This window comes from Octodon degus, unplaced genomic scaffold (assembly GCF_000260255.1).
Source record: "Octodon degus isolate 3935 unplaced genomic scaffold, OctDeg1.0 scaffold00334, whole genome shotgun sequence".
NCBI lineage: Eukaryota > Metazoa > Chordata > Mammalia > Rodentia > Octodontidae > Octodon > Octodon degus.
Window position 1 is genome coordinate 761887 of NW_004524910.1, and position 18711 is coordinate 780597.

The following is an 18711-nucleotide window of genomic DNA, read 5'->3' on the forward strand; positions in this document are numbered from 1 at the left end:
GAAGGAAGGAAGGAAGGAAGGAAGGAAGGAAGGAAGGAAGGAAGGAAAGAAAGAAAGAAAGAAAGAAAGAAAGAAAGAAAGAAAGAAAGAAAGAAAGGAAGGAAATGAAGTGAAATGAAATTATCTCCTATTCACTTTTACTCTGCATATAACTGATTTTGTCTGGTTTCCTCTAACACAGGGTGATAAACCTATATTTTTATTAGACTTAGTCTGTACATTCCACCATATAATCCTAATGAACTAAGAGCAATAATATCCCTGTAATTACTACAATATTTATTCTACAAAAATATATACTTTGCATATCAAGGAATATAATTTTTTAAAAGAGAAAAACTGTTATCTTTACCATTGATTTGCAGAAATTGGGTAGAAGGGGGAAAAAGAGGAGAGCAAAGAAATTATCTTTGTAAAAAAAAATTTCTTTGTAAATTGAATTTTACATTCAGATTTATGTTAGTTTTGGAGACATGAAATTAGATTATCTTTTTTGCTGGGCCAAATCAGGTTTAGTCATAGCTGAACTGTCATTAAAGACCTAAACTCATTCTAGCTGCATTTGACCCAGTATTAACAATTTGCATCATTATGCATTTAAGGCATTCATATCTGAATTACAACTGACCTAGTTTTATGGGTTCTGTGTGGAAATACATATCTTTTACTAGTGATGTATGATTCTCTAATTCTTTAGTGATTGTGTAACATTATGAGTAAAAAAAATCCCATATTTTTATTAACAAAATGAAAAATAAATGAACTACCCTTCATGCTTCAAAACATTTTTAACCTTTTTTAAAAGTAACAGAATATTTGGTGGGGGGTGGCCAAATAGCTCAAGGGATTAAAGCGCCTGCAAGCAGGGGCAGGGGGCCAGGGTTCAATCCCAGAGCCTGCCATGCCAGCCCCACCCCTAGGGCATGCTGAGACAGCAATTGAGACTGGACATGGTGGTGTGTACCTGTAATCCCAGCTCTTGGAAGGCTGTAAACAGGTGGATCAGTACAAGTCCGATATAGTAAAAAAGAGTATTTAGGAGGAGGAAAAGAACTTTTGGCAAGATGGCACTGAACAGTGTGCTCTTACATCTATTATTTTTTCTGCATTCTCATTGTTTTTTACTTTCTCACTGCTGTCATTTTCTTTCTTCTTGTATTCTTCAGTTATTAACACTTGTCCCAGGACTTGTGAGCACCTCACCAGTACATGTAAGACTTATACTCCCATTTAAGCATGTCTCTCCTATCACCACAATTGGCATAGCATTTACAGTGAAAAATCTCAACCTCACCTCTCTTATTCAGGTTAAATATATTTGACTCACACTGGTACAGTTTGGAATAGACCCAAGATGAGGTTTCTTTTAGTTAAGATGTCTCTTGTCAGAATAAGTTTCCATTATTTTTCTAAGAACACACAAGTTTTTCTAGAACCAAGTCTACTTAACTCAATGACTATTAAAACCACCCAAAATTCCTGTTAATTCATCTGTTTGGATGAAATCCTTCATGTATCCATGACCTCATATTTTAGGAATGTGGATATCTTAATTTCCTCAAACTTTTTCAATACCAGAGCTTTCTAATAAATACTCCAAATATATTAAAATCCCTGTATCTCCAAAATGGAAGGATATGGAAAGGTCATCTCTTTGATTTCCTAATTCATGTTCAAGATGAAACTCCATCCCGCTTTTTCTTTCTTTCTTTCTTTCTTTCTTTCTTTCTTTCTTTCTTTCTTTCTTTCTTTCTTTTTTTCTAGATTTCTCAAATTTCTTCTGTAATCATTGAGTTTTATGAAAGTGGAACTAGCCATACTCCTTATTGGGACTATTAAAACATTGCTCACATCTACTTAGCAAAAGACTTTGCCTGAAGAAATCTCATAATATTTCAGCTATACTAGCATTTCTTTTGGTTCTTTAAGTGTCTCCAGCCTTGAGAACTTTGTGCCTGCTGTTCCTTCAGCCAGGAGTGCTTTCCCTTGTCTTTTCCCTTTCTGGCTTTTTTGCAGCTTTACCATTCTAGCTAACTGCCTTCCTGATATTTCACGTGAAGGATGAACCCTCCATACCTTCCCTGCTTTCTGTACCCTCCCAATCTCAGTTCTCACCCCATCTTGTTTTTACTCATATAATAGAGCATTGAACCCTATTTCTAAGTGATTGTTTATTACCTTTGCTCCCCTTTCTAGTCTGTGAACTGATTTCTCTTCCTCTATGTCCATCCACTAGCACAGAGCAGATATTTTTTCCATGATTGAATGAAAAAATAATCGGTCAATGATACCTTTCTCTTATTCTGCTGACAAGAATGGCCAAAAGTATACACAGAGTAAAATCTGTAGTAGTGTAAGGCTGGTGGAAGACCATTTATCTTAGGCTTCATGTTCATGAAGAGGTTTTTTTCAGTTATATTTTTAACCTTTTCACTCAATTACAATACATACTGTATGCAATACATACAGTCACAGAAATACCCTAACAGGATTTGAAAAAAAATCACACTTTAATTTGGGTCCCTTTACTGGCCACAACTCCAGTAATTGGTACACAAAGACTAAATGTTGCAATTACTCTGAGTAATATATTTCTACTGAGCTATATATTTATTTAGAGACAAAAATATTTTGAAGCACTGTTATTGCTTCAGATTTTAATAAACTAACAACTTCAAAAATGGAAGTGGTCAAGACTTAACTTCTGTGAAATCCAGGAACTAGATGTAAATGTATGTTGTCTCTACAGGGATTTGTTCTCAGAAACTATTAGGCTCATGATTTACTCTAGAGCAGTAGTGGTGAACCTATGGCATGCATGCCACAGCAGACATGCAGAGCTCTGGCTGTTGGCAAGGGGGCCAAGGTGTCTCAATATTGCCCAATGCCCTTAGGGCCAGTGTTGGCACTTTGCCATAAATAAGTGGCTTTGAGTTGCAGCGAGGGCACTCGGTCCCTAAAAGGCTCACCATCATACTCTAGACATATATGTTAAACATCTTCTTTGTGCAAAATTCTATATTATGTTCTGGTATGAAAGGAAAAGATAGATACAGTCTTCCCTTCAGAGACCATCAATTAAAGAGAAGAGAACATCAATTAAAAACTTTAAAGTGCTCAAATTGTTCATTAGATGGTTAATCTGGAAAGAACACATAATTATAAAATGGGGTGAAAACTAGATACAGGGTGTTTTATTTACTTTTCTCTCATAGCTGAGACAAAATGCCTGACACCTAATGATAATAGGGGAAAAGGTTTTCTTTAGCTTATAGCTTCTAGAGGTTTCAGTCCACAATTGGCTGTCTCCAAGACAGAGTTCCACATGGCAGAGGGGTGACAGTTCATGGCAGCAGAAGACAGCAAAATCAAGAGAAGAGGCTGAGAGACAAGACTCTTCAGGCTACCTGCACTAGCACGGGTGTAGCACTTATGCCCACAACCCCAGCACTGGACCATGAACCCATCACAAACTCTAGGTTCAGCCACCTCCCTAAAGCCTCCCCCCCCATGACTGCATGACATTTTGTGAGCAATCCAAACACAAATCTTAACACAGGGGGCCAGTGGAAGACTGCAGTGGCAAAGGCCTGAATTAAATTAGAAACAAAGAAAGTAGAAAGAAGTGGGTGATATGAACTATTTTAGAGAAACTGTTGGTCAATAAAGGCTCATGTTGCTTATTGAAGATAAAGTATTTGAAAGTGACACCAAGATTTCAAACCCATTTAACTTGGGAAAGAATGATAGGAAGCAGATGGTGCTTCAGTTGCATTTGATCAGATACTTTATTGGCCCCAGGGCCTACTCACTAGCATAAAGCCCCCCAGATCTCAAGCCAAGAAAGCCTCCTTTATCTACATCCCCTGCCCTTTCAGTGTGCTCACTGTGTCTGTCCCTGTGCAGAACTTTGCCTGTGTGTTTTACCATTTAGAATATTCTAGGAAAGAAACAGAAAGCAGATGGTTCAGGAAGACTCAGCTCTCTCCTCTCAATCACCAAGGGACTATTTAAGAAAAAAAGCAGGATTCTAGTTCCAGTTTCCATACTTCTGGGAACTTCTTGTCCCCTAGATACCCAAAGACCACTCCATAGACCTTTTCTTCTAGGGTTGTAGAGCTCAAGGTATAGCACCCTGCTCTGGATCATCCCTCCTCCTTGCTTTGGCCTTGCATGTGCCTCCTCCCCACTGCCATTTGGGTAGTCTATGAGGGCTATGGAATATTAATTTTCCTATTTCCTCCATCTCATCTTCTGTCTCTGGAAAATACTCCCTGTCTACTTTTTTATGTCTTACCTCTCAGAGATTGAGTGGTTACGGGGGAAGTTACAAGTTGCCCTGGTTCTCTGACTGTTCTGAACTGCTCATCTTTCATACTCCCACCCCCTAACTTCAGTAAACTCACTGCCTCCTGGAAGGAGCCCCAGGCGGTGAGGAACTGTCATCCTCTGTTACAGGCTTTGCTATCTGCTTTAAGCCAGTGCCTTACAATGAGATTCAGCTGTTTTTCCAATAGGAATTCTGGATTAGGAGAAAAGTATTTGGAACAAAATTAACACCTAAAGCATTTGGTTAGGCAACAGTGTTCCTATTTGTGATTGATTTTTAGAAGAATTTGGTTGCATTAGAATTTTGAAAGGGGAACTTCCTGTACAATTGGAATCTCAGGAAATGGGATTTGTTTTAGCCTTTGAAGTACAAATCTCTATAATGCTCTCCCCAGCCCACCCCCTGTACCCGCTGGCAATCCATCACGGTTAGGAAAAGCTGAACGTGTAGTACTAATCTCAGGTTTCATGTCTAAGAAAATGTACATGTACAACAGAATGTTCCATTGCTAACAAGCCAAATCCATGTATTTTAAATTTAAATTAAAATGTACTTGGTAGGCTTTAGTCCTACAGATAAGGGTGAAGACAAGTGTTGCTATGATATGATGAATCTAAAGTCAGTGCTCTGAAAACACCAAGGTAACTTATTATGCACAGAGCCTGCTCAGTAGCTACTCTGGGAAGAGAGGCTACAGCATGACTGGGCCTGGGATTGGGTGTAGGCAAGGGATTATGTTGCATCAGATTCAAGTCTCAAGAAGAAGCATTCAGTGGGTACCCTTTTATTATAAGGTGCGATCAAAACATAGGATGAATATATATATATATTGAGTGTTTGCATTTTTAAAGAATTGTTAAAGGAAGAGACACATTGCCATTAAGTTCCCCCAAAATACCCCCTCATTCCAAACACACTTATCCCATTGCTCCTGCCCCTTTCTGAAGCAGCTCTACAGTTGTTGTTGAGGTGTGATCAAAATATGGTGCACGTTGCTGCTGAGTGGCGTCTGGTGGGAGGGTAGTATCCTACAACCACTGTGGCATCTCCAAGCCCACCTTCTTCACCAGATCTGGCGTTGTGTGACTTTGTGACTTCTGGCCCTTTCCCAAAGTCAAAATGACAATGAAACACAAACCTTTTGAATTGACTCAAGACATTGAGGCCACCATAATGGAACAACTAAGGACATAAAAGAAAGCTTCCAGGAGTGTTTCAGAAAGAGGCAAGAGGGCAGGCCAAATAGCTTAGCAGATTAAAGCTGAGCAGGGGTGGGGGGTTTGATCCCCAGGCCTGCTGTGCCAGCCCCGCTCCTGGGGAGCGCTGAGACAGCAATCGAGATGGGCATGGTGATGCGTGCCTATAATCCCAGCTATTGGGAGGCTGTGAACAGGTGGATCACTATGAGTCCAATGTAGTAGTGCCACCCTGAACATATTGTAGACCCTTCCCTAATATACAAAAAGAAAAAAGAAAGAAAGAAAAAAAAAGTGCCAAGGATGATGGAATAAGTGTGTTAGAAGTGAAAGAGGCATATTTTGAGGGAGATTCATGGCAGTGTCTACTGTGATTTATCACAGTAAATCTACATTTACTGTGATTTTGAAAATTTAAACATTCATATTTTTTGGTCACTCATGTAAATGTCACCACTGACTAAACAGCACCCACAATAGTCCCTACTAGTCCCTACTAGTTAGTTCTACTAGTTAGTCCTATTAGTAGTCTGCACAAAGAATGGTAGGAACTGACTCAAGGCCAAAGTGGAGCCATATTTGATTCTAGCCTGATGGAAAAAAGGTAATAGCAAAGGGAGTGGGGCTAGTACCATTTCCTTTAGGCCTTGCGTGGGACAGCACATTTACTGTCCCCTTTGCCAGTCTTTTCTGCCACTGAAACCAACAGTGTGATTAAGCTCTGCTACAAAAGCACAGAGACTCCACTTCTGCCTGAGGAATAGCCTGGATGTACCAGTTTGGAGTGCTGGTTTTGGTACTTAGCTTCTCCCATGTCCCTGTCACCAGATACAGATCAAGATTGTGGATTTCTCTGGGAGAAATTAAAATCTCAGGGCAGCAACTCTCAGACAACACTTTTTGCACATGCAGAAATGTTTGTGACAGGGATATGTTGGCTTGCTGAGGACTGTGTTGGGTGCGACAGGTACAAGTGACACAGCTCAGTGACAGGGCTCTTGTTGTACCACAAGGGTGATTAGTGATCAGGAGGATATTTTAGGATGAAAGGGAGTGCTCAGCATGACAGCATCTATGATGACAAAGAATAATTTCAAACATGCTTCAAGGGCTGTTAATCCCGTTTGTACATCTTTATTTTAAAACAGTCAAGAAAGGAACAGAAGACAAATGGGGATGTTTACTCTGCCTCTCCAGCTATTCATCAATCCCTCAGAGACAGCCTGGCTGTTCCCTTTCACCTTCCACGAGAGATGCTATTTTAATTAAGGTTATTTATTGAGTGACTCCATATAACAGGATAAGGCTTCTGAACTCTGAGCTAAAAATAAGCAAAAGCAGCCTTAAAAGAAACCTTCTACATAATGACTACCTCGTCCAACTTGTGAGGACCCACACAGGTAAGAGAGGTTTTAAAGAGAATTCTAGAGAAACATTTCACCTAAGCCAATAACCTTATAATAGAGTGCACTGTAGCTTCCACTGGCAAATATTTAACTTGCAAATATCAGCAGCAGATCATTCCTTCCTGAATCTCTATAGGCATTTATACTTGCTTACTTTTAATTTTCATGCCATTCGTGTTTGTTTCAGAAGCGAAACTTCCCAATCACCCCCATAGTACAACTAAAGCACAGCCTCAGTGCTGTCACTTGCACGAAACAGAACCAGCCCTGCAAGCACGCACTTCCCTGTCATGTATGTCTTCACTTATGCAAAAGCTGTTCACGTGGTGAAATGATTTGATTTGAACCATAAAAATTCACATCCTTAGAAAGCTGTAAGACAATGACAGGGAATTCTATATAATTTAGAAAGGCATTCTTAAAACAACGCTTAGCTGAACATTTCCCCTTTTAGGATATCATCTATAAAGTTAAATAATTTTCATAAGCAGCTCGTACAAATCTTTATATTCCACCAGCCATATAAGCTTCTTTAATGGCACATTAGACAGTTCAGAATGTGCATTAAACCTTTAAAACTCCAAGGTCACGTGCTGATAAGTTCGTTTCCGAATACCAAGCCTCAATTTTGAGCTTCAAGCCTTAGGGAGCAGCTTATTCACATTGATGAGCATTTTGAATTTAGGCCAAAAAGGAAAAAAAAAAAAAAAAAAAGGTTTACAGAAGATGTAAGCTCTTAACAGAAAGTTACAATCTACCTACATTCCAGGCACCAGTTTCTGAAAGATCCATAGCTAATGGGGTTATAACTTTGCTCTTTCTTCCTCTTCACTCAAGGCATAATTCAATCCGAAGACAACTCAACCTGTCAAATCCAGACTTCAATATCCAGCAGCTTCAAAAACAGGAACAGTTGACCGGAATCGGGAGAATTAAGCCAGAGTTATATAAACAGAGGTCACTGGATAACGACGATGGGAAAAGAAGTAACAGCAAAGCTTGTGGGAAGCTGAACTTCATTTTAAAGTATGACTGCGACCTAGAGCAGCTCATAGTGAAGATTCACAAAGCTGTCAATTTGCCCGCCAAGGACTTCTCTGGGACTTCAGATCCTTACGTGAAAATCTATCTGCTTCCTGATCGGAAAACAAAACACCAGACCAAAGTTCACAGAAAGACCCTGAACCCTGTATTTGATGAAGTGTTTTTATTTCCGGTTCCCTACAGTGATCTTGAAGCGCGCAAGCTTCACTTCTCCGTGTATGACTTTGACAGGTTCTCTCGCCACGACTTAATTGGCCAAGTGGTGGTGGATCACTTCTTAGACTTGGCTGACTTCCCCAGGGAGTGCATCCTGTGGAAGGATATCGAGTATGTCACCAACGTGAGTCCAGCGTTCCTTCATTTGGGGGTGGTTGGTGCTTCTTGCTTAGCGTGGAAACACGTTACTTTCTTTGGGAAGTAAAGTAATAAATTCATGTCACTATTCTTATCACTATTAACTTAGAGCTTCTTTGTACCCTTCCAGAGACAAGTTTTTTAACAAGATTTATTTTGAAATTTCTAAGAATGACTTATGAAAATTACATAAAGAATCACGTTCTGTCTTTTCTATTTTCTGATTCTTAGCAGTTCCCTAACAGATAGCAGAGATCTGTTCTTCAAATCATGTTTTCCTTGAAGCTTTCTTAGGTTGTGTATGCTAAGTGGGTCCTGACATCCAAGTCCCTGTGCTCTGCAGCTGAGACATCACTGCTTGACTCTGATGGCGCTGAGTCCGTGCGAGTGTTCTCATATTGGCTCAATGTCACTTCCGTGATCAGATCCTTAAATTTAGCCCTAGAAGTGGGAGTGATTAAGCAGAACTGGCATCATATTTTGAAATGTAAAATTCAGAGTCAGAATTACAAGGAGATCAGTCAGAAAAGTAGCTACAGATAACAGCAAAATAGATCAATAGAAGGGCAAATCCAACTCAGAGCCAAGAGAGAAGGCAGATGACCATGTAGTGACTTGTATATACCCGATGCACCAGGTCTCTAATGACCAAATATGTCCACTAGTACTCTTGTTGACAGCCACTATTCTATACTGGGGATTCCTCCACACTGTGGCTGTTACAAGGGATACATTCTCTCCACAAGTACTAGCTTTCTCCTGCTATCCACATAGGCAAAATGTGGCATGAAATTATGTCACTACTTTAATGACAAGGCCAATACTCTTATGCCAGGAAGGAAAAGAGTATCAGCTTGGGGTGTTGGAGAAGGAACAGACCTCTTTATTAGGAAAGTTTGTAATATATGGAAACCAAAAATAGATGCTGGTGAAAGCAAGGTTTGTATCTCAAATCCCAACTGTCAGAATCAGGAAACAGCTAAGAAGGTTCAAGGAAACAAAATAGACAGGATGCCTGAATTATGACTGGTACAAGAATCAACTTTCTCATTTGGGTATTGACCACGTTTCCTGGGGTGTGGCACCTGAGATGCTGCCAGGCAGAGTGATGAGCTTTGGACTTAGTTTTAATCTCAGGATGGTCAGGGTGGGGATAGTCATACCATCTAAGAAAACAACCGTTTCTATTTTTCAATGAGTGGATTCAATGAAATAACTAGAAAAGTTAGAAAGTTGAACAGGGATCCAGCTATCTGTTGCCTCCTAGACATTTGATGGAAAGTGCAACACTTTGTACACAGGACCTCATAAAAATCTGGATAAGACTGATCCCTGAAGGCAACATTCAGTCAGGTTCCCATGAGACAGGAGTACACAGTGACAGCTGCTGAGACCTCTGTCCCTGAGATCACTGCCACTGTTGTTTCCTTCCTGGGACTACGAGTTTTCTGTCCCTTGTTGGAAAATCCTAGATGGCCATAGAACTAAGAATGTGAGATTACTTACCAAGAAAGAAAATGTTTAAGTTTTTTTCTAGGCCTTTTGATAGCCACACAAGAATGGATGTCTCAAGAATGGAATCATAGTTTTTTATTGCAACATATTGTTTTAAAATTGTGTTTAAAAAAGTATTATTTGGGGGCTGTTTTGATTATATGTATTTTTAAATGTAACTGTGTACACAATTATATAAAGATCTGAGATTTGCAAAGATTTCATTTTTCAATTTAGATTTATATCATGCACAGTATGTTATACATACAGATTAATGAAGAAATAATTAAATGAACAGCCATGACCCCACCAGCTGAAGAACATAACATTGCCAGTACATTAGCTGAACCTGAATTTCCCTCCCTTTTTGTATTCCCTCTTAGTGCAAGAGGAAAGCACCATCATGAATTTTATTTATGTTGTGCTACACGTGTGTAAGGAAATATAGATTAATTGTTTTGGGGGTGTTTTTTTGTTTGTTTGTTTTGTTTGTGGTACTGGGGATTGGACTCAGGACCTTGAGCTTGCCAGGCAAGTGCTTATTCTACTGAGCAATCTCCCTAGCCCAGGAAATGTAAATTAAGATTTTGTCTGTTTCTGCTCTTCATACCTCTTCTTTGACTTGCCTTTTTCAGTCAACAATAATTATGGCATTTCACAACAAGAGTGGAGCAGCTGTGGTTTGTGTGTTTTCACTACTTTATTATATATTCCATCACTTTCTTGTATGAAAATTGCCATTTTTGTGTTGAAGATATTTGGTATTTTGTGATTCTAAATAACATTTCAAAAGAAGAGTTTTGTACACATCACTTGGTTCACATATACAATAATTTCTCTAGGGTGTATCCACAGTAGAAATAATATATGCATATGATGGACTTTTCTAGATAATGACCAGATCATTTCCAGAGTGGCTGTACAGATTGATCCTGCTGCTGGTAAAGTGTAACAGTTCCTCCTACTCCACTTTCTCACCAGCTCTCACACGTGTCACATGTATGTGTGCAATACATGTGAAAGAGTATGTTATTGGTATTTCCTTGGTTGCCAAGGTGACCACCTTTGGTCACCATGTTTCCTTTACTGTGAAATATTTAACACTTTTCTCTAATTAATCCTTTTACATTGAGATTTGTATACATATCCTTTTTAGTCTGATTGCAAATCTTTTGTTGATTATATGTATTAAAAATATTATCTTTCAGCTTGCAGCTGTTTTTACCCTCTCCCTATGGTGTCTTTTGATATGTAGATGTTGTATTTGATGAAGTTAAATGTAACAATATTTTCTATTATAAGTTATTTGTATCTTATTTAAAGAATTTTTGCCTATGTCATAATGATATTTCTCCTGTGTTTTATATTAGACATTTTAAGGTTTTGACCTTCTCAAATGTAATTTAGTCCTTGGAATGGAATTTTTGTATATAATAGCACCCCATATAGGTGTCATACATTAGTCAGTTTGGGCTGCTTTACAAAATACCTGATTGGGGTGGTTTAAATAAAGGACATTTATTACTTGTAGTTCTGGGGCCTGGAAAGACCAAGACGCTAGCAGCTTCCATTCCTAGTGGGGCTCTCTTCCTGGTTTGCCTTCTCTCTCTGTCCTCAGATTAGGGAAAGAGAGGTCAGCTTTCTTCTCTCTTCCTGTTTCTTTTTTAAATGAGGGTGTATTTGTGCTAGATAATAGTTAGCATTCATTTTGGAGAATTGGTATATGTATATATTGTATTTTGGTCACTTTTGGTTCCTTTACCAAACCCTCCCAACCTTTCCCTCTTCCTCTTCCTTTGATTCTCTTCCCCATCTCAAAGAGTCTGCCTCCTTGTTTCCTACGATTTTTCCCTTATCTATTTTTAATTTATTTGGGAGATTCTTCTTAAAGAGAAACCAAGGAGCATTTAACTTTCTGAATTTGATTTATTTAACATTACGCCCTTTAGCTTCATATGGACGTTAATCTCACTGTGGTCCCCCAAAGGTGACCCCATCTAACTCCAGTTACTGCCCCAAAGCTTCATCTCCAAATAAGTCCCATTGGTGATGAGGACCATAACACATGCTTTCTGAGGAGGAGCACAAGTACCAGTCTACAACACATCTATTTATTTTTCTAAATAGATAATCTTCTGGTACATTTTCTCAATAACATGCACTGCATACTTTGTCTAATAGATTTCTTTATATGACGAATTTGTTTCTGGATTCTCTCTTCCAGCCACTGTACTTTTTGTCTCTCTCTACAAATAATACAATTTGAAAATTATTATGGTTCTACAATATGTTCAAATATCTGCAAGAGAAAATTATGCAGCCTACTTCTTTAGTCCATTCTTGGCTAACACTTGATTTTTCCCATTAATTTTAGGATTGTAGTGTTAAGTTCAACAATTCTTTCTCAAATTTGTTTGGGTGCATATGCATCTTTTATGCTGCTGAGTCTATTCATGACTATACTGTATTTCTACATTTATTTAGTTCTTTTGAAATCTTTCATTCAAGCCTTAAATATTCTACATGAAGTTCTTGCATGTCTCTTGTTAGATTTACTGGTAGAAATATAATTTTCTGGTTTAAAAATGTTCTAGCTATTGCTGGTATATAGTTGAACAGTTTAGCTATTTATCTTGTTTGAAAATCTTGTAAAATGTGTGTGTGTGTGTGTATATATATATACATAAATATGCCTATGTATCATGGTTAACTAACTTCTAGATCTAGGCAAATACTTTCTACCTCTGAGCTACATCACCAGCCTAGAAATTCTTATAATTTGATGGTAATCTCTTCAGACTTCTTTGTAAACAGTTAGTTGTATATGAATTATGACAGTTTTGTTTGGTGCTTCCTAATCTGTACCTTTTATTCTTTTTTATATCTTTTGTTCTTTTTGTTGTTATTTAATGCACAAATTTGAATTTATAGCACAGTACTAAATAATAAATATGGAAGTAGACATCTTTGACTTGTTTCCTATTTTAAATGTCATACCTTTATATTTATATAAAGTATAATTTTGCTAGGGATATTTTGTGGATATCTTAGTTTAAGAATGTATCTCTCTATTCCCAGTTGACTAAGACTTTTTTAAAAAATTGTAGTTGTTGTTTTACCAAATGCTATAATTGAGTCTGTTATTTTAGTCCACTATGTTAGTTTTCTAATTTTGAATCAATCTTATATTCCTAAAATAAACCAAGCTTGCCTTGATAGATCACCTTCTCAGTTCACTGCTGAGTTCACTCTGATGATATTTTATTTTAGTGCATGAGTGGCGCATGTAATTTACTGTCCTACTGTGCTGTTTGATTTGAAATCAGGGCCTCTCTTGCTTTATAAAGTTAGCTTGGAGATTATTATGGATACCTTTGATTCAGTCCTGCTCACTGCCTCTGGATGAATGGGAGTTTTTATTTTTGTTCACTCTGAAAAACTCCCTCTGTTTCTGGCTTCTGCTCAGCTTCAGACAATAGAGAAAGGAATATTATTTATTGGAAATAAAAATTTAGAAACATAAAAGACTCAGTTACTTTGATTTTTGCCTCATAAAGCTATCATTTTGGATTTCTTTCTGACTTGCAGGGTTTTTTTTTTTTTTAGAAATCAAACTTTAGTCTAATATTCATTCCTTTGAATGTAGATTTTCTTCTCTTCCTTACTGCCCTCTAGATCTTACTTTCCTTTTTAGTGCCCTGTATGGTAATTATATTGTTGCTAAGTAGGCATTGCTTTTTATTCATCCTGTTTGGGATATGTTTAGATTCTTGAATATCAGCTTTCCTTTGATCAATTCTAAAGAGTTTTCATCCAGTTACTTCTTTTTATTGTTTGATATGTTCTCATATCTGATATATTTGATAGTCTCCTTTTCCAACATATTTTGTTTGTATATAATTATTTTATATGCATTTCACAGCTCAATACTTAGTGATACTATATTTTGTTCCCTGTAGCTCCCATCACTATACTCTCTGTACCTCTTATTCTTTGCTTAACACTTGCACAGTCTTTATCCAAGCATCCCTTGCTGCCTCTTGTATTCAGATTTGTGGCTATAAACTCCTCTGACTTAAAACTGTCCATAAGAGATAGCATAGCCTGGGTTTAAAATGTATTTCTTCAAAGATATGTTGAGATCATTTCTATCAGATGCCTTGATGAACTACCATCATGGAACAATTTAAATTAAAGTTTGAGCTTGAGAGATTTTGGACAAGAAGAAAGGTAAATATAGGCTCCAACTACTCAATGTTGGTTTTTATTAGTGGTTAGAAACTAGTAAGGGGACCTCTTACTTTTTTGTCTTTCTTTTTATGTATTTGGTACAGGGTCTCACCACGCAGCTGGCACTCATAGTGATCCTCCTATTTTCAGCATCTTCAGCACTGGAATTGCAGGAGTGTGCCATCATGCCAGCTCAGCACAGCCTGGGGGCAGAGCTGGTGCAGCATGTGGGACCTGGGATCGAACTCTGGTTCCTGTGTTTGCCAAAGCAGACACTAACTCTGCTGAGCTATCTCCCTGGCCCTTCTTTTACTCTTTTCTTAGAGCAAGTCCATGACAGATACGTGTCTCCATCTACTTACACAAGGCAGAAGTTCTGCATATCCTTTGTAGATAAGACCCTCCATCTGTATACAGGGACTGCAGCTCTATCCTGGACTCTCCTGCAGTCCTGGGAACACCAGAGTCCCTGTTGCCTTCAAGAAAACTCCAGCTCCAGCGCTTACTTACGTTTGTAGATTCATGTTTTTTATTGTTTCTGGCAGTCAAAAAATTCCATTTTTGTCCCATCAGCTCTGCTACCCATTAAGAAATATTTTATAACCTTGTGTTTATATGTGGAGGGACTTCTGGGAACATTCATCCTATTGAAACCCCAGTGTATACTCCAAGTTTGTTTTAAAAGGCTGTTTTTCCTTATACTGCCTGAGCAGTATGCTCTGTAGGATATGTCTGCCTTAAATTGAATAGAACTCTAGAACTCGTGCAATCCAAATATTTAGCAGACAAAACTAAGGCAGAGGGCCAGCTATTATGAGATTCAACTTAGGCTGCATGGATGAATACTAAGTGGAAATTAAGGTGAAGTTCTTGCAGTGTCCAATTTAGTCTGTTGATGAAAAAGATGACTCAGACTGATCCTAAATACTTGTTATTTTTCCTTTCTCTTTTTTTCCTGCTAACTCCCTGCTAGATCCACCTTCAATCCCTCTTTGAGAACTCTTTTCTGAGCCTTTTTGAATTAGGGAAGGTTTTTCTGATATTTACGTCCAGGATACCTTGTTCTTTTGTCATTATTCATGTCTTTCATGCACTGTTTGATTTTGTTTTCTCCTCAATAGACAGTTCTGTTAAGGGAAGAGAATGATTTTACTTGTTTATTAATGGTGTCCAACCTCTAGAATTGTGTCTGTGATACTTAATAAGCACTTGTGCCCTAAAGTGAAGCTCTTTCTGGAGGCCTCATTCGATTAGACTCTAAGGATGATTGTGCTTAGAGAATGCTATACAGAGCTGTACCCATAACTAATCTCTTCCATTTTTCATTCCTCCAAAGAGAATATGAGTTTTATGAATGTTAACATTCAAATAAAACTTAATCCTCCCGTTATCCTGGGGAAGAACAAAATGGCAATTACTGAGAGCAAAAATGATAGCTTAATTAAACCTCTCAGCTACTAATGCCAGATCAATAATAATATGATGCATTTTTGTGGGGATTTTAGCAGTCACCAGGACAGGCAGCAGCATCTGTGAAAAGGTCAGAGTTTCAGGTAACCCAGCTGTAAGGCCCTGGAGGAATGTTGGCTGCTGTGACTGGATGCATGGCAGTTGTCATTGGTCCCCTAGCCCGAAGCACTTCAGAAATCCAATTCTTCCTGCCCAAGCACTGGTTCAGTGATTTTTTCCTTGAGGCTTATGAACACCTCATTTAGACTCTGGTTTGGAGAAGATACCAGTGCTCTTACATGCTCACAGTAGGAGTCCTGAGATATCCTCTCTGCTAATACAGATTCTAATTCAGAACAGAAAACAATATAGAATAAACATTTTTCATCTTAATACTTAAAAAGTCTTACATTTTCATCAAAAATGGACTTTGTGAGCTATGGCCAAGTTTCAATATTCTGTATTGACTGATTTGAGAATTTCCATGTCTTGGCTCTTAAGGGCCACAGACCACTTCCAGACCCAACAGAGGTGGACTCCTGGAACTGTCAACAGCTAAGCATGGATTCTTAGTTGTGTGAAAGAAGGAAATCAGACATAGGCTGATTTTTCAGCCTGCAGATGTCTCTCTTCATTATCTGCCCTCTTCTTAAGGACTCTACAAAGGGGAGTTTCCCCATCAGGACCCTATAGATGTTACCAGGCCACAGAGGGTTCTTGTACTCAATTTACATAGAAATCACAAATCGGTTCACTGTAGCTCTTTCAGTGTTAGCATCTCCACCTTTGAGGGCAAGCAGCTCCTGGCGTCTTCAGAAGCTCTTCTGACCACTGAGGTGATAGCTTACAGCAATCCTCTATTGTTCTCTGTCATGCTCACTTACAGTGATTTTTGCTGTTACTAGCACCAACCTCAGGCCTCTCCCAGTGCCGGAAACCATTGACTACCAGTTTAGGATGTACTACTTGAGACAAAAAGCCAGGCCTAGGGGCACATGCCTGTAATCCTAGCATTTGAGAGGCTGAAGCAGAAGAATTGCCAGAAGTTGAAGGCCAGTCTGAATTATGTAGTTGAGACCCTGTCTCAAAACATAAAATCATGAATAGGCAGGAATATGCCATTGATAAGGGACTTTATCAGAATTTATGCTACACTACAAGAGAGACAGTGAATAGACTGACCTATGGGAGGGCTGGCCAAATAGCTCAGGGGATTAAAGTGCCTACTTAGGCAGATGCAGGGGCTGGGAGTTCGATCCCCTGGCCTGCCGTGCCACCCCTCCCCCCACAGGGCACGCTGAGATGGTGATTGAGACTGGGCGTGGTGGTATACTCCTGTAATCCCAGCACTTGGGAGGCTATAAACAGGAGGATCACTAGGAGTCCGATCTACACAGTGAGACTCTGTACACTCTGTCCTAAAAAAAAATAACAAAAAAACCAGCCTGACCTATGGGGAAGGTTGCTTACACAGAGTAGTCCTGGGTATGGGAGGACCCATTGTGAAGCTGACAACAGAGCTCAAAGAGGTAGTTGTCCAGAGGGCTGTAGAGTGGAATCACCTGTGATAGGTCCATGACAGAAGCTTACTATAGCCAAAGCATATATCTCCCAGAGTGGCCCTGGGAGGGCCCACCTCAGGGTATATGGGGCAGCCATGGAATGAAAGGACTTTGTGAGGAGTTTTGAACCCCTCTCTCCTATCTCAGAACCACATAGGCAGAAGAAGGTGTAAGTATTCAGGGAAGCCCAGCATGCTTGTTCTTCAGAGTTGCATATAGATGAAGCAGGCAGTGACGTTTATTGGTTTCCATCCATTGTTTCCTATGTTATGAGTGATTGTTGTATGATTTTTATGGCTATGTCAGAATGGTATCCTAGATGGGTAACCACTGGCTGGAGGGTGGAGAGGTAAGAGAAAAAGGGGAGCTGTTTTGCAGCGTTTGTTAATTCTCGTGGTATAAATATTCCCAGTGGGCTTATTTCATGTGCCAGTGTTACATCTTTGAAGATAAAATTAGCAAAAGATGCTCATAATTAGCTTTCCAAACTGGAGCAAGTTGAGAGCAGTTTCTGTATATCACTGTGGTGCTAAAAGCACTACAGGCTACTGAGTTAGCTAGCGCTATGGGATAAAAAGCTGGTAGAAAGCTCTGGCTTGCAGCTGCTGGCGGAAAAGCCAGTTTCCTTCTGGGATGTGGACCTGTGGAGAACTTGGCTATCACAGATCTGCTGAGCTGTGTGTTGATGAGAACCTGCTCCTTCGCAGCCTCTTGTTCTGACAGCTAGATTATTCAGAAGCAGTGAGAGGTGGCAGAGTGTGGAACAGAACACCCCAGGCAAGGAACTGATGAAGCTACAAGTCATCCTAGCAGGGCTGCCAAAGCAAAGTGTTTGATTTTTAGAAGAAATTCATGACACCTACATGACCATATTAATGTATGTATATGATTTTAAAATTATTACAAAATGAACATCTGTCAATATAGAACTTAACTAAAGGACAAGAAGCTCCCTGTATGCCCATCTTCTACCTCTGGAGTCCTGTGTGAAGGTAATCAGTATAATGAATTTCATATACAATTTCATTGCTTTTAAAATAATTTTGCTGGCCAGATAGCTCCACAGATTAAAGAGCCTGCTTAGGCAGACACAGGGACCAGGTTTTAATCTCTAGTGTGTGGTGCCAGCCCTGCCCCAAGGGTGCACTGAGACAGTGATTGAGACTGGACGTGGTGTTATGTACCTGTAATCCCAGCTCTTGGGAGGCTGAAAACAGGAGGGTCACTATGAGTCCAATCTGTGTAGTGAGACCCTGTAAGACCCTGTACTAAATATATTCAATAAATAAATAAATAAAAGTTTGCCACATAAGATATGTTCCACAGTTTTACCTATCTTTAAAATTTATGTGAAGATGATTGTGGATAACATCAGAGACTCTTTCTTTCTTTCTTTCTTTCTTTCTTTCTTTCTTTCTTTCTTTTCTCCTCCTCCTCCACCTCTTCTGCCTCTTCCTCCTCTTCCTCCTCCTCCTCCTCTTCCTCCTCCTCCTCCTCCTCTTCCTCCTCCTCCTCCTTTTCTCTACCATCCTCAGGAGTTGGAGTTATCTCAGATGTGTCCTCTACTGGTTTCAGGTTGGGCCTCCAGCAGGATGTCCTTACACTCTGCTATGACCCAACTCTACAACTATGTCCAAGGGATGGAT

General features: G+C 39.2%; 1 protein-coding gene across 1 annotated transcript in view; it reads left to right on the forward strand.

The window, feature by feature from the left end:
* The window catches only part of Syt9 (synaptotagmin 9), a 198400-nt gene that overhangs the window by 75419 nt on the left and 104270 nt on the right, over positions 1 to 18711 (forward strand). The window contains exon 3 of the mRNA XM_004647876.3: positions 7770 to 8316. Within this exon, the coding sequence (XP_004647933.3) occupies positions 7770 to 8316 (547 nt within the window). The remainder of the gene's footprint in view (positions 1 to 7769; positions 8317 to 18711) is intronic.